The sequence below is a fragment of the Acanthopagrus latus genome, chromosome 15 (assembly GCF_904848185.1).
Source record: "Acanthopagrus latus isolate v.2019 chromosome 15, fAcaLat1.1, whole genome shotgun sequence".
Lineage (NCBI taxonomy): Eukaryota > Metazoa > Chordata > Actinopteri > Spariformes > Sparidae > Acanthopagrus > Acanthopagrus latus.
Window position 1 is genome coordinate 1,536,342 of NC_051053.1, and position 17,167 is coordinate 1,553,508.

The window sequence follows — 17,167 nt, forward strand, 5'->3', positions numbered from 1 at the left end:
CATAATTACCGAAGACAGAAAAACAAGGGTAACACCTCATGCAACACTGTGTAATCATAATGATGAAAGTTTTGTTAAACTATAGATATGATCCTGACGCAATTTAGTGACAAGAACCAGCTCTAAATAAAAAGTCATCCTAATCGACCATTCTCCTTTGATGGAGAGTTCCACTTGCAACATTGCACTAATCAAACTGAAAAGACTGCATGGATGGAACGCACGGTGTTAAAGATGTGTTATGGTAAGCATATTTTCACCACCTGTGTTTTAATACATTCAAAAACCAGCATGGAAAGTGGTGTTATTACATTATTCATGGGTATAGATTTGGGCCCAGCTAGACTTTTGAGTCACCAGGTCTCAGTGTAAGGTACTGTATATCTGTCAACTGAACCTTTAAGTACACCGCAGCTAATTTGAGTTTTAGACAATGATGATTTACCTAACTTGTGGGAGGAAGCCGGAGTGGCCAGAAAGAACCCATGCAGACACAGGGAGGACATGCAGACTTCACACAGGAGGGCCCTGGCCCAGCCAGGTCTCAAACCCAGGACCTTCTGTCTCTGTGAGGCAACAGAACTAATCACTCCATCAATGTTTTAAATGGATTAAAAATGATGTTTAAAAATAGATGGAAAATTACAATTTAAGAGTGATAATGTTATAGGCCCAACTGTGTCAATAACCTCAATAACCAATAAGAGAAATTTTGCATGGATAGTGTAAAGCAGCGGTCTTCAATAGGTGGCCCCCGGGCCGCATCCAGCCCACTGGCTTCCTGTTTGTGGCCCCTGAACTGTTATTCCTACACTATGTGTTGTGGTTGGGTCAGCATGTGTACACTGGGGCTTGTCTCCATGCCAACGATACACAGACAGCTGGGTCACTCACTGCTGCAAGAGCAACTTTTAACTTTCACTATCGTCTTCGGAGCAGTTTGCGTATTCACATTTTGCGAGTTGTAAGAGATTGAAAATTGTGTGTTCCAAGTAAACTGCTATAACAAAGTGGACAGTGATAATCCGTAACTGAAATTTGTATTCTTTCTCCCTACAACCCAAACAACACCCACTTACCTGACATTGCAGCAGTAACAAAGACTTAGCCTTACATAGTTTTGCAAGTTCTAATCAGAGCCATGTATTTTCCCATCTAAAAATGATTTATCAGACGGGGGGTGTCTCCCGGCAAACACCCTTTCACTCACGGTGCCAAAATTGTTATCATCCATGTTAAAACTCACCACCATGTAATCATAAAACAAATGGCGTGAATTAACCCACAACCATCTTCATCTTATTCATAAACACATTCACGAACCATAACTACACCAACAGAATACCCAAGAGTCATTGCATCAGTCCACAGCATAGGAATTTTGAAGAGACATTTCCTCAGAATTCAGAGGTAAGAACAACACAAATAAATGCACTGAAATCATCATATCAAGCTGCAAGCAGGATTCTTGTCACATCTATGACACATTGAAATTAATTAATGCATGACTGAAGGGATGGACACAATATTTGAAGGCAAACAAAAAGAGGAAATATTCAACTGTGTATTTTAATTTATGTTAAAATGGAAGTGACATTTTATTTTAGTTTGTATTTTGTTTTGAATATTACAGTATTATTGCATGTGGCCTGACTGACCTCAATACATGGACTTTAAGATTTGTATTTGAGTACCCCTGGTGTAAAGGTTGCATATGGTTGATATCATGTGTCGCATGATTCCTGATAAAAAAATAAAAATAATAATAAATAAATAAATAAATAAATAAACAAAACAAAACAAAAGTGTGTGTGTGCCTACTAGTGTCCAAAACCTGGTCAGGGGGATAATCTGTTGTCTTATGCCATCTTAATTTACATTTGCATTTACATTTACAAGATTGTTTATCTTGAGCCAGGAGTGGTGGATTCTTGCAAATCAAATTAGGGCCACTGGGTGGACCCACACAGTGGATTTTTACAAAGCTGAGCTGTATCTTCTTCTACTGCCAGATCTTAATGACAAATTTAGCAAATATTAAAAAAAGAATAGTTACAGACTACAGCTTTAAAGTAAGCAAACCCTAACTTACCTACCTAACCCTACCTTTCTCAGTGTGGATATATAGGCATGATGGCAATTGCTCTAAGTAAAGTATTACATGACTTTTTTGAGTAAATAACACCATCCACAACCCAAAAATATTCATGTGACTGTCATCAATGACTAAAGACACCAAAACATACTTATGCTATATACATAGAAAATTAAATACTTTTTTTTTGTAGATAAAATGTCTCAGAATGTCTCAGTTCATTATCAAAGAAGTTACAGTAATAGCCAATTATTTATTTATTTTGATTAATCAACTAATTGTTGCAACTATAGCTGCAATTGGACTGTTTTCAGAAGAAATAAAAGTATTTTGTGGCTTGATTTGGAGGACTCATTGGTCATGTTTAGGGAGGATGAACAGTTGTCAATAGGATAAACAACCTAGCAACTCAAAGTAGATTTTTAATGAGTCAGCTCTACAGAGTGCTGCACACAGAGCCCAGGTCAGCAGTCTGTGTTTAACAGACTGGGAGAGGACGACTTCAAAGGGCAGCAGAGCTGTCAAACACCGTAATTTATTTAACAGTGCCTTAGACAACATCAACAAACTCTTCCTGATGGGCCCGTACTCTGAGGGCCAGCAACCAGGAGGACAAGGAATTCACCTCAAGCCTGAGGACACTCATCAGCACAAACAGCAACTCCTGCCAGCAGCTGTCCTCATCGTGGGCTGCAGCGGACACCCGCAGGCTGACCATGCTTCTCCTTGTGGGCCTGGAAAAATGGATGCTCTATATGTGCCTTGTCCAGGTGGAACGTTGGACGGTGCTCCCTGAGACGTGGCGTTGCATGGCATCATCTGAAAACACTTGCTCACACAGTTAACACAATGGAAGTTGTGCATTGATTGGAGAAGGTGTGGATATATAGCTGAGCTATTCAGGAGAATACTGGCTGTATTTATTTCTGGTTTTGTGCCATTTAGCAGATATGTTGCTCTGTTGCAAATCGGAATAGGAAAACCCATGAGAAGTAATACTTCTCGTGTGTTATTACAACATTGCATTGTTTGTACTCATAAAAATGGTGGCACTTAAAGGAATAGTGTTCCATCGTGTTTCTGGATGCTAGAACATTCCTTTCGTTTGTTTGTGAAGATTAGTAGCTGATATTCTGATGTCCCATTCCAGTGAAGGCAACATGAGGTATTCTATGATGAAATGGTGATTGAATGGTTATAAACAAAATGCAATTGTGTATGCTTTTTCATGCTTTTTTCGGTAAAAGGACTCTCATTTCACTCCAGAAACCATTATAACTGTACACCTTGGATGGCAGCCGTTTGATTGACAGCTCATTTGAGCAGATAGGAGCTTCTAAGCCTAAACCTAGAGACAACAAGCACAGATTGATGACAGGTGACCCACTATCTCTTCTTCCTCATGGACTCACCAGCCTCCAGATGCCTGACGCATCATGCAGCCAGTGAGATTTCAAATGAGTAATATATAGTTTGTATCAGTGTTTTCAGCCCTAAACTTAGAAGTTATTTGAGTTGAAGTAGTTTTATAAGCAAAGCACTTGTTCTTCATTAAGTAACACGGTGAGTTAGTGTAAGCAGGGAGATGACTAACTTATTCTCTACTTCAGGTCTGACTATAAAGAGAAGTTTGAAAATCATTTTACAAACATCTCCATGATCAAAAACAGGAAGCAGGCTTAGCATTAGCATTAGCTTTAGTCTAATGGACATGTTCCTTCCAGCAGCCCCAACATGTTCAGGCCGAATCTGAATCCAGTCCAGCAGATCGTCTTGTTTTGGTCTGGACCTGAGCTGCACTGCCAGCAGGCCTCCAGCTCACCAGCTATGAGACTCAGTGTCCTGGCTTTGCGCACCCTAAAAATATCCGTCACCAAGTGCGCGGATCAAAGGGGCAGCAACACCGCCATGAATCCCGCCCCGGCATTTAACCTAAAACCTTTGAGAGGAGGAGCGTGCACTGTGAGCGCAGTTCCTGGCATCCGGCGCTGTGCACAGGAGACGTTGGCTCGGGTTTCACAGACGCGCACTGACGGCTGACCTGCGGCACAGACACGGAGCGCTCAGAGCAGGAGCAGCAGCTGGGACAGACGGAGCGGGACGCAGAGGAACCAGAGTCCCTGTGAATCAGGACCAGCACTCACTGACTGACAGCAGCTTCTGCATGACTTGTATTCTTCTAGCTGTAATGTAGCTGCTTCTCTGGTGCAGCAGGGTAGTGTAGAGACAGTCTGAAGGAGAAAATAGACTTTTGCTAAACTTTTGTCCCTTTAGAGAGGCCAGCTCCAAAGCTGCTGGTCGATTCTTCTTCTGCTGCTCTTCACCTGATGAATACTGGGATTTCCGTGTGGATCAGAGCAGAGTTACTTTTCTGAAATGGAAGAGGATCCGAAGTGGGGGGTTCCTGTGAAGCCGGGTGAGGCGAGGAGGACTCGGGGCGAGCAGCAGCAGCCGCTGTGGAGACACTGGAGAGATCTGTGTGGCGCAACGATCTGCACCGCCGTGGCTCTTCTGTGCGTTGGATTTTGCGTTGTGGTTTTTGTGCGAACATCGGAGTTGCAGTCCAGGATAGTAAGTCTGGAGCAGCAGCAGCGGGACGCGTGGATGTCGACTGTGGAGCAGGTGGAGCCCGTTATTCTGGGCCGACTGGACCAGATCCTGGAGGAGGTGAGCGCCTCACAGACACACTCAATCTAAATGATTGACCAGCAGCAGTAAAGTGAAAGCAGCAGTTGTTCAGGGTCTGTAACCAGCTCGGTGCTGCGATGCCACTGTGAGCAGCTGATGAGCGGAGAGAAGGAGCCTCATGCTCAGTGTGAGTCCCTTCTTCTCCTGCGGTCATCGCCTGTTTCATATGGTTTGGGATGCGAGGGAGCTGTTCACATCGTCACTAGCCACATTGTTATTAAGTAATAGACTTAATTACTATTAATGTGTCAACCTGTTCCATCAAACTGAAGTAGTTCCTTCCAACTCATGGGAAACCCAAACTTCTTCTCAGTTTGAAGTGGGAATTAGAAGTTGCCCCTCCACACCAATCAAAAGGAGTCATTACCAGAAGCTTTTTAATCATTAAAAGATAAGTTCACTCAAAAAAGCTCACATGGTAGGTGAAGATACACAGTTAGAGTAAGAGTTGTTTCTTCTGTTTGAAATCAGTTCTCCAGCTACTTCAGTTGTTAAGGAGAATGCTGTTGTCTTGCTGTTGAGGATGGTGACTGGATTTTAATTTTGGGGTGAACTTTTATTTCAGCCTCCATGTGCTTCTTTCAAAGGCTTTATTACAGGTGCTTTATTAGAAAGAGGTAGCATGATGTTGCTTAGTGAGAGACAGACTTAGACATGAATGTGCGTGCACATCTGTGAATCAGTCCATTAGAAAGCAATTTGTCCGAGTGTTCTTACTACCATGTGTGCGTCTGTGATAGCATGTGAGGAGCTCTCCCTGGCCTTTCACATCTGTTGCTCCTGTAATTGCCCTGTGTGCTGCCCTTTCATTGACCACTTCCATAGCTACACTAACACATTCCGCCACATTGATTGAAGTCCCACAGAGGCTCTGTTTTCCCTCCCTCCATTTGCCATGGTTTAACTTTTATCAACTACTACCCCCTCTGCTATGAGCCCTTTCACTAGGCCAAGTATTATACACTCAGCAGGAGACAGCACAGGGTTCCAACAGCCAGGGAGGATGGCAGTATCACACTCAGCAGTATCTATAGACTTAGTATCAACACAAAATTTCTCAGATATGTTTGGGAGACAATGTATATGGTGAAAATGTAAAAGTTCAACATTTTGGTGAGTACACACTTGTAAGATGAGAAGACCAGTGATTTGAAGGCTGGATACATTCAGGACTACAGCTAGACAGAAGTACTGAGGTCAGGCCAAGTGTCCTGAACCCTCCAGCCTCAACCAACACAAATACATTTCCCTATGAACAGTGTGTCTATCTGCCCAGCACCTCGGGGTTGTACCACAGTCCCACTGCCAGAGGAAACGTTGACAATGTACCTTAGTGCCAAACTGCTGATATAATAACCTTACATTTCTTTATGTTGCGTCTTAATGTTACTTTAGGCTCAGTTTTTTTAAATTTCATTTAGGTTTACGCACAAACAACACTTGAGGAGCTTTGAGGTGTTAGAAGGTGTATGTTTGAACTTTTGAGCAGAGCCAGTCTAGCTGTTTACCCCTGCTTCCAGTCTTCATTCAGCTAAGCTAACCATGTCCACACTCCAGCTCTTCTTAGCACAAAGACATGAGATCACCAGGCCTATCAAATCTAATCAGATAAGATTGGCCATGTTTTCATTAACTGCCAATGAGAAGACAACACAAATACAAGACACTCAGAAGTTGAGATGATAGAAGAAAGTCAGATGTGGTGCTCCTTTATCTGTGTTCACAAACAGAACGCAGGGAGGTTGATGTACTGAATGTAAGGACAATCAGCGGTGCTGTTGATAGAGTCCTCTCTGAGTGCCTGGCTCTGGAGCTCCTCCATGGAACCCAGTGAATAGGATCTCTGCGTCTTCATTACCAGACAGCCTAAGGGGGGATGCAGTCTGTCTCTTTGTTTAGCACTGTGTGTATAAATAATCATTATTAATGGGCACAAGCACAGATGTGGCCTTTTGTATGGAGAGAGAGACATCTTTGGTACTTTCACCCAACACAGTCCAGAATCCACCTCCCTGTATCCCTCAATGACGACCAGTTTCCTCTGTTATGGAAAACGTCCCCCATTGGAGCAGCTCAGACTCAGTCCTGTTATTATTCCAGTCAAATTTGGATCACAGCAGAATTCATTAGCTCAGTGAGTGATGTGTCCAGTCAGTTTGGTTCACAGTTACTGTGCCAATGATGAGGCTGTGCAGAGGGTTTCTATCTGTTGATCAGTGAGCTACATTGATGGACTGGGTGACATGTTCTTTCAGCACCATGAACACACACACAGTAGTAAATCGCGCGCACACACACACACACACACACACACACACACACACACACACACACATGCATGTGTGCGTGTGTGTGTGTGTGAGGTTTTTTTTTATTTCTTTCTTGTGAAAGTGATTCTCCTCCATCCTGGCCATTGATCATGCCTTCCTTATATTACATATACACAATGTAAGTGTGTCATACATCAGTAATAATCCTCAGTGTACTGCATTCAGGGTTATGGATTGAATAAAGCTTGGATGATATTTAGTAAATAAGTTACTTGAGGAATTCTGTCAGCCCTAGTATGAAGGTACACAGCTCTTCGGAACTGCAAATTCTCAATTCAGTTGTACTTTTCCCAAAATGACTGCCATACTCTTTACAACACCTCTGAAAACAACTTGACCTCCCTAACCTCCCCCTTATTCTGTTATTATCTCTCCCCAAACATGGCCGCTTTAGCATTTACAATCAACCACAAAGTGCTCTCTGCAGACCTGGTGCAAGCCTGGTGCACACAGTGAGTGTAGAGGTATGATGGAGGCTGGAGGCCACATTGTGAGGTGTAGAAATGTGAGAAATATAGTCTCCCCTGCCCTGGTTTCCCCACTCCTCTCCCCACAGGGCTACCACCTAATACTTCGGGAGGTCTGAGCATATAATCACACAACAAAATCATAAATACATATACGTGTGTGTGTGTGTGTGTGTGTGTGTGTGTGTGTGTGTGTGTGTGTGTGATATGCAAACAGCATACTCAAGTAGATGTGCCAAACCTCCTCTGTTTTTACAATGAGTGTGATCAGTGAGAACATCTGATCACTGCCAACAACAGACAATTAGACATTTTTCTACACAGTGTTCAGTGCTTTAGGACAGTGATACACGTGCTACCAGCTAGAAAGAATTGCTGCTACTGAATTTACACTACAGCCACATGTTGTACCTGCATCTTTAACCCCATACAGTCTCTCATCTAGGACCTCTTTGATTGAGCTGTTGATGGTGTTTATCATCTATAACTGATTAATTATTAAAGCACTAATTAGTTTGTCAATCAAATCTATGGAAGTCTTTATTTTACCATTCAATCAGTATCACTTTTGTTTCCATACAATTCAAAACAAAACAGAACAATGAAACAATAACAGAACATTTCAAAATGGACTTGAACAAATAATTTCCTCAAATTTTGTTTAAGAAAAATGCAACATTACTTACAAATGTAATTTGAAACAGTAGTAGTACTGAGCATGACAGCACCATAACAATAAACTGAACGTGAAATGGTCATCACATTTTCAGTTTTGATTAAAATGAAGGGCGATTTTGATGCTGTCAGAATCTTTACAGTTCAGATCAAAATGATGGCAATTCTTGAACATTGATGAGTAATGTAGTAGAGGCTAATGAGTGGTCATGGTTCAGCTGGTGTGATCTCATGTTGGTAGTTTGAATCGACAGAATAGAGAGACTTTATTTGTCATTGTACAAAACTACAACAACATTTCAGGTGCACTCAAGTACTGGACTCCAAAATACATAAATAAAAGTAGATAAAATAGATAATATATACCCTAAAATACAATAAATGATGCTTTCATTCATCATCCATTTGTCCACACTCATACTCTTATTCATGCCAGCTTATTTGCCACGCATACCTCGATAGCATATGCAAATCTTATGTTCCAGGTAAAGTGCATAGTGTGCTATGTAAATGATTGCATATTAGTGTTGACATGTGTTTGGGGTTTGTGTTTTTAGCTCTGAGGTCAGTATGGTGATGGCTTTTGGGGTAGAAACTATTGATGGTTCTTGTGGCGTCTGTTTTGATGGACCTGCAGCGTTTACTGGAGGGCAACAGTTCAAACAGCTGATGGGGGGGTGGAATGAGTCCTCTAGGATGTTGTGAATTTTCTGTGGGCAACAGGAGGTGAAGATGTCGTCCAGGGAGGGTAGCTGTTGGTTTATGATGGGCAGTTTTTATAACCTTCTGCTGGGACTTTTTATCTGCTGCAGAGCTGCCACCATACCACATCAGGATGCTACATGTGAGGATACTCTCAATTGAACAGCAGTACAAGGACTCCAAAAGCTGTTGTGACAGGTTTACCTTCTTTAGCAGTCTCAGAAAGGGTTATAGTTGTGGTTGTGTCTTCTTAACTAGCGCTGTGGTGTTGGCTTTCCATGTGAGGTCCTCTGAGATGTCTGTGCCCAGACTCATCGGCTTTGGTGATCAGCCCCACCACAGTCGTATCATCTGCAGATTTGACTATGGTGTTGGTGTTGTGGGATGGAAGGCAGTTGTATTTTGCATTCTGTTGTACATCTTGCACACAAATGTGATAATGTGATACTTGTCTTATTTTAATACTAAGAGAACCAGACTGCCATAGACCTCAGTCAAGCTGTCTAGCTGCTGACATTTAACCATGATGGTCTTGGGTTTGTGAGAAATAGTTTTAGGGCTCACTAAAAACTAGAATATTATATTATATATGATGAAAACTGAATATTAGTGGTTGAGTTAACCCTCAGTTGGATGGGTCAAACAAGCACTTGATTAATCCTCCACCACTGATACAATTTGCATGTCTTTTCTTACACTGATTACTGATTCCATACCATACATCATACACACAGTTCTGGAAACAGCAACTTACTCTTTCCACTAGCAGTGGTATCTCAAATGCCCATCACAGATAAATATTCATAAATCCATTTGGAAATTGGAGAACAACAGATGCTTCTCATTTGCTCTCATTCAAGATAGTGAGACAGACGGATTCCATATGCAGAAATGTTTCAAGCTAATTCTCATGTTCCTTAAGTGTTTGGTTCTTATTATTCTTCCACCACAGTCATTGTCCTGACAGTGTGGAGAGTCAACAATCATGACTTGTTATTGTTCCATTTACATTTTTTCACAATTGATTTATGTAATTATTAATTTTTCTTTCATTCACATATGTATTTGATATTGAACATGTCAGAGCTGCACAGTTTTGTGTGTACTCAAACATGTATGAATTGAACTGAATCCCCTCTCTGCATTATCTCCATTATGGAGCTTTGGAGAGTTTATGTTCTGTGCCTGTTGCTTCAGAGTAGACTGTAGAGAGCTCTGGCTGCACAGCTCGCTGGATTAAACTTACTAAAGACTTCTCCGGTTGTGAGTGTGGTCTGCCAGTATCAACCAAATAAATTCCTGGAAGTATTCATGAATAATACAAAGTGGGTTAAAGGAAATTTATTCCTGAGTGTGCAGCCTAACAATTGATTCCGCATGGGACTTTTGAATGACGAGAGCACTTAACTTTGGAACTCTTTTTTACTGATGCTGATTTTTAAGAGTGTGCTTTAAAGCGGACCCCATACATAAGGAAAAAGTACTCATGAAAGGCCAGGAGAATATGCATTTATTTTTACTTGTTCCTAAAGTATTCGATCTGCATTTGGTATTCCCTCAGCCTGTCTGCCTCTTAAAGTGACAGGGTCTTTTGATGTGGGCTTGTATGAGGTGCTTCTCCCTAGTCAGTGTGTCACCTGTAGTAGATGACCGTCAGCTCTCCATCTGTGTGGAGAAGCAACGTGTAGCACCGTCAGGGAAGCAGAGCATTGTATTGCTAAAAAGCAGTGACAACAAGAAGTTTTAGCCACCTAAATGAAGGTACATCTTAAATACTGTAATATGTGACCGTTTAAGTGTGCACTCTATTTTGAAAATTTTTTGGACATATGTATGTGGACATATGTGTAATATAAGTGAAAGTGTGGAAAGTAATATGCAGGAAAGAAGAAACAAGTACGAAGCAGCTACACTCTTTGTCATCAGTGCCTTCAATCAACGCTCCCACTCGGCCACTGTGAATTGGCTGGACAATGACCTGCGAGATTATCACAAGAGATCAATCAGATATATTGTACATTGTACTAGAGAGTGGGCAGGATTTGGATACTTGCGGTGATATGCAGACAAGTTTCCCAGTAGCAATGCATGTATGAATACAGTACACATAAAGAGAGATGTGTTTTGCCATTTTGACAGCTGGCTCCAGCTCTGTTCACAAATGTGTCCATTTACAACAAAAATGGCCAGGCAAATGTTGGACATTTCCACACGTCCCTGGTTCAACTGCCGTCGACTGCTATTAACCAGGATAACTCAGGTAACAGGCAGTATGCAGAATTCTGCAGTGGTGCTCAGAATGACAGTTCCTTCATCACATCCCTTTCAGCACCTGTTGTAGGCCTCTAAACAGGCCGCACTGGCATTCATCTGCTAGTAACCACCACCAGTTGGACTGACTGCTATGCTGTGGACAATGTGCTCGTATGGTTATGTATTCTGTTCAGGGTCAACTTGTGCATGCTTTTGTTGATCTAAATAGGTCAGTTGTCACACTTGGATGTGAGAAAGACTGAATGGCAGGCCTTGTGCTAAAGTAAAATATAGAATACTTGGTTTACATTTCAAAGGGAGCAATCTTTTCTAGACACGTCATATTAGGGCCATAAGCTGCATACACTGTGAACTGTATGCAACACACAGCGCAGAATGCCCCTGTCTTCTGTTTGCTGTAAATTTATAGGACATAGCTTACAAGTGAAAGTTCACTCCCAGCACAGACATGAAAAAAATATACAGGTACAGATATTGGTTGGTAACACGTGGTATCTGTGTTTTGTCAGCGTCTTGTCTATTCTAACAATCACTCAAAGCACTTAACAATACAAGTAAGCATTCAACTATTTACAGTGGAGTGGCATATGTATTAGCTGAATGTTTTTTTTTGGGAACAAAAAGGTACAATGTTAAGAAACTACAGAGTTATTAGAGTCAGGATGAATCTAATAGTAATTTGGCAATATAAGATTGTTTAATGACATTTTGTAATTCCCTAAACATAAAAAAATACCTATACAGGTTGATTGATAAATAATAATCAAGTCAAATAATAATAATAATAAAATTCACAGTGCCAGTTGGAGGATGAGCTGAAGCTGCTCAGCTCTGTAGACTGGTGGTACAGCAGAAGATGCGTCTGTGTCTTCTGACTATGGCTACAGAGGGTGTTGTCTTTAAAGCCTCCTTTCCACCAAGCAGTCTGATTCAGCTCAGTTCAGTTCAGTTATACCTTAGAACAGTTATTTTTGCATTTCTTTTATTAAAAGTCGTGCATGGTACCAAGAGAACAGTTCCATGTTACCCTTAGGTTGAGAGACCTAGCGCACTGATATGACAGTGAAAGGTGAAGTTAAGTCACTGCAGGCATCTTGGTCAGTAGGAACAAGCAGAGTCTTCTTGTCATCTGCGCTGTAATGTAGAATTTCCCAAACACCTGTTTTTTTCAGCAGTCTTCTGTCCTACTGCCTGCAGCCTTTTCAGACAAATTTTTGTAAAGTGGACATAAGTAATTTATTTTATATTTGATATAAAGGGGTCCATGGATTAATAGTGTTTTTACAACAGACATTTGAAAATGCAATGTGATGTTAAAACGTCAGTGCTCTAATATTCGTCTTCTCTTCTCTCTCTCGTGCAGAAGCTTGCAGCACGACTACCAAAGACACGGGAGGTGAGGGAAGCTCCCCACAGCTGCCTGTGTCCCCCAGGTAAGTTGTACTTCCCCATCCACATGTTTCCTCATTTCACTTACTGACTCATTTGACAGCAAAGGACACAGGATACTGAACACAGGTGAGAAGCTGCATGTGGCAGCTCACACTGTGAATACTCACACGTCGGTCATGACTCCTGTATTCTGTCTACTGAGGAAATGTTCTTTGTTGCTCTAGCATCTGGTTAGAGCATGTATACCTCAATAGACAGAGCTGAAGTGGGTGGGGAGCTCAGTTAAAGCACTGCCAAGGCCAATAACCATCTTCACCAACCATTCCAATCACCAGTAGACACCCACACTGTGTCGCAATGTTGTGTTTAACTTGTTGCTGTGTGATGATTTCATTATTTTACTTTATTCTTTGTTCATCAGTTAAGTTGGGTTACATGAGGCCTCTCCAGAACGTTACAGGTTTATGACTGAGAGTTTAATGTGGTCTCATGCTGTTGTTTAAGAGGTTAGTTAAACTGAGCATTAAGGATTAGTTTAACTGTCATAATGCAACGCAAGATTCTTAAATGGCATTTCTGTTGATGAATAAATTATGAAGTCAAAAATACACTGCTGATGGAGTATTGAGGATGAGTTCAGGAGTCTCACAGCACTGTGAAAAAAACTGTCTGGTGTAATGGCAGCAGACACGATGCTGTGTTTGAAAGCCTATCGGTGTTCACATTCACACTCACATGTCCAGACATTCATGAACAACAATGGAGGAGCAGATAATTATCACTAATCGTGGCCATTTGTGGACACCCAGAGCTGTAACGATAATACTAAGTGCTGAAGTGCTGCGAGTCAACCTCCTCTAACTGAACTACTAGCTAAGCCAGTAGCTATTAGCTACAGCCAGCCAAATGACAGCATGGTGTTACACCATTCCTGTTCAGCTTCTGGACCGTGGTCAGGAAGCACAGGGGAGATGATTTCCTCCAGGGCTGAAGTTTATGTTCAGGCTGAACCACTTTCACGCGTTAAGCTGGTCGGGAAATAATACCAGAGAGCTTTGCTGTGTCTAGAGGAGCTGTCGCCTTTATTCACAGCCAAACTGCAGACTATATTGTACACTTATTGCTGTCGCTACAACTGCTACTCCTTTCACTTCTCCTTCCTCTCCCATTCAGTCAGTCAGTGCGTTTACATGACACTTAAGAAAACCGAATTACTGTGTTAGTCCGACTATGATCGGATTTTTAAGATGCATGTATACACCTTAGTCTGTCTAAAATCGGACCAGATCGGATTTCTCATAGTTGAATTAAAGCACCCAGATTATTCGAGTGATGGTCGCATTACTCCTGCATGTATACGTTCCAGCGGATCCAATCGGATTTTTGCGTTCTGTGCAGGCGTGAGATTTTTCCCCGGGCCGTGAGCCGGAAGTAGATGGACGGCGGCGGCGGCGTCTTTTCTCCGAAATCACCACAAGGAAGAGCACCAGTGTATAAAGATGTAGCTTCTCCTCGCTCTTCGTACACCATCTTTCTTGAATGCCGAGGCAGCTGGTGATGTAAAGAGGTCAGCGGGAGGTGTTTCTGTTACCACTAGTTGAAATGGGTGCAGCGCCACCTAGGGTACTGGGGTATGACATGCTCCGGCCCAACAATCCGATTTTCTCCCCGTTATGTATACTCGGATAATTGCAGTTGTCTGATTGGCATAGTTGAACTATGGCTGTAATCTGACTAAGCTGTGCATGTAAACGCACTGACTGTCCGCACATACACACACTCCCTCACTCTCGCTCACACCTCACGCATCACCCTGTTCCTGAAAGGGGCGACACCACTCTTACAACAATGGCAACTGCAGATGCAGGAGACCCATCGACAGAACTTGAACCCCCTCCTCTTTCACTGAAGTCGCTGATATGGTACTTGTTGTACTTTGGATTTCCAGTGACAACGTTTGTGTTGTTGGCAAGGGTCAGCCACAGTTTGCAAGCTCTGCAGAAACTAGATGGTAGGATATTTTGACAATGTAGTGTGGTACATTGCAAACAAAGGTCAGATATTTTATTGCATTCAGACTTTTAAAAAGGCGGCATTATGATGCTATTATTTCAGTGTCCTTCTGATCCTTTAATTGCAGTTCCTTGCTTGTCACAGTTACAACTTATTGATTTTGAAATACCAATTAAGAATCTGCCACTCACCAACTGACAACTGACAAACCAACCAACTGACTAACATAAGGACATAGGGTCCAAGCTTTGTGTTTATGTGTGTGTGTGTGTTTCTCTTCTGTGTGTGTGTCTGTGTGTGTGTGTGTATGTGCGTGACTGTGTGTGTGTCTGTGTATGCGTGTGTGTGTGTGTGTGTGTAAGTGTGTGTGTGTGTGCGCACCTGTGACACTTCTGTGAGAACATGGGGGAGGGGCCTGTCATCACATATTAATGCTAATTGGTCATGTCAATAGGATGTTAGTGTTTTAACATGGTGGTAAGTGTCTGTGGGATGATCCCTGATTGCATGTTAAGGTGGTGGTTTGCCTGCAGCTTCAGATTCTTCAGCCACCACAGGTGTGGAAGTCTTTCAACTTAGGGTGTCCAGATGGTCTGGTCCTTTTACAGCTTTTTGTGTCTTTCTGTATTCTGCAGCGGGTAGAAAGGGAGTCAAGTTACCTGTCAGCCAACTGTCCAACAAGCTCAAAGCAATGTTGTCTGCTTTTTCGGCTGGACTGCAGCCAGAACTTTAAATACAAAAATCAGTGCTAAGTGAGTGATAGAGGGAACAGACACACCATCGGTCGGTTGAGTGACAGAGTTTCCCCACTGGTCACTGCTCTTTCAAAATGAACAGGCATGGACATTAGTTAAAGATATAATATGTAACATTTGAGCATCAAATGTCTAAAAATGACTCAGCGTTTGTTTTAGATTATGTAGACTTGTGTAAGTACATTATCCTAAATGTTTACAACAATGTTCAAACCAGAGAATTCTGTCAGTTAATCAAGGTAACTTCCTTTGCTTGCCTGTCACTGTAACTTCCAGGAGACAGTGAGGAAAAAAAGTAGGTGAACATGACTAAACCTGCATTTAAATAGAATGAAAGTAGAATTACAATACATTCTTCGTCTAATCAAACATCTAAAGATATGACTTGAAAATGTCATTCTGGTAATTACATTGACAATATTTGACTTTATCAGACCTTGCACCCTGTCAATGCCCACCTGGTGCCTGCCACTCAGAACTAAGTGCACACCGTGTTCACATGGCTGCCATGCTTTTGATTTTTAACAGCGCCAGGTGACTGAAAGGACAGAACTGTGACACCTAGAGAGACAAACTGATGTTGTCCAATCACAGGAAAATACATTTGATTTGAGGAAGTAGATAATCTATCGAAATAGATACAAGAACCAAATATGTGAAGTCAAAATTGAACCAGTAACTTTGTGTCTATTGCCAATCTATGCACCGGGTGAGCACAATTATATCTGTTACTCTACAAGATAATATAAATATATAACCTCCTGTAGTTCTCAGAACATAGCTATGTTGCAATTCTGGGACATGACACACACGTTACATGTCACTTGAAGGACACTGAGTATTATTCTGAGCCTGACATGTTTCTTAGCAGCCTGTGAAAAATGAACTTTATGAGTTGCTCAAAGACGAGCTACATATTGTGAGACACTTCAGGCCTCAAAATGCCACACAGTCTGTTGTCTCTCAAATGTTTATCATGACCATGAAACAAAGCAGTAGGTCTAAAAATATGTTTAACATACGTGTTGCTTTAAGTGGATGGACATGAATCAGTGGACACATTGCTTACGGCTGAGTGGGCCTCATATCAACAGTCTGGGTATGTTGTGTATAAGCAATCACCACATGGCCCTATTAGGGATTGGCCAGAACAGGCTTACAAGACAATTATAATGAAGCAAAGCCTGTGAGCTGGTTCAGGCAGACAACTGGACACTCACATGAAACATATTCCACTCCATGCATCATGCATCCAAAACACTGTGCAATAAGATGTTCTCTTTAAGCTGTCAGTGCTCAGCTGACTCTAACAGCACTTTCACACAGCCACAATGGGTACAGTCTGCTTCATTATGGCGTCAAATGATCTTTAAACATGTCAGTCAGGAGCTGCAGTTGTCACAGGTGTTTATCGGATGCAGCTCTGATTGGTGGAGATGTAATCATCACATTTGGGTTGACCTGTTATTGTTTGCCCCATTTGTGGTGCGATACTATAACACGCATTGAAGTTAAGGATGTTTGTTTATTGATACGTTTTCCTCCATCTCTGTTCAAGCAGCATGTGGACAGTTTGAAAGAGACACTCAAGTCAAAGGCATTAAAAAGTAAGCACCATAACATTGTCACTGACCTCCATGCTGCTTTCCACTGCTCTGTGTTTTCTGGCAGGTTCATGACGTCTAATCAGTGATGCTTAAAATGAAGCTAATGCTGAATTACCAAAAACGTGCACTTCTTCTAACGGACACTTAAGGCTATGTCCAAAAGGGAGTT

General features: G+C 41.9%; 1 protein-coding gene across 21 annotated transcripts in view; it reads left to right on the forward strand.

Moving 5' to 3' along the window:
- The first annotated feature begins 3,729 nt into the window (after positions 1 to 3,729).
- The window catches only part of col13a1 (collagen, type XIII, alpha 1), a 127,558-nt gene continuing 114,120 nt past the window's right edge, over positions 3,730 to 17,167 (forward strand). For 7 of the 21 annotated variants that reach the window (XM_037123585.1, XM_037123577.1, XM_037123581.1 and 4 more), the window contains exons 1-2: positions 3,732 to 4,762; positions 12,595 to 12,664. In XM_037123585.1, the coding sequence (XP_036979480.1) occupies positions 4,472 to 4,762; positions 12,595 to 12,664 (361 nt within the window). In that variant the 5' untranslated portion in view covers positions 3,732 to 4,471. Of the gene's footprint in view, positions 4,763 to 12,594; positions 12,665 to 17,167 lie in introns of all 21 variants that reach the window. The other 14 variants (XM_037123570.1, XM_037123583.1, XM_037123588.1 and 11 more) reach the window with 5 other exon arrangements.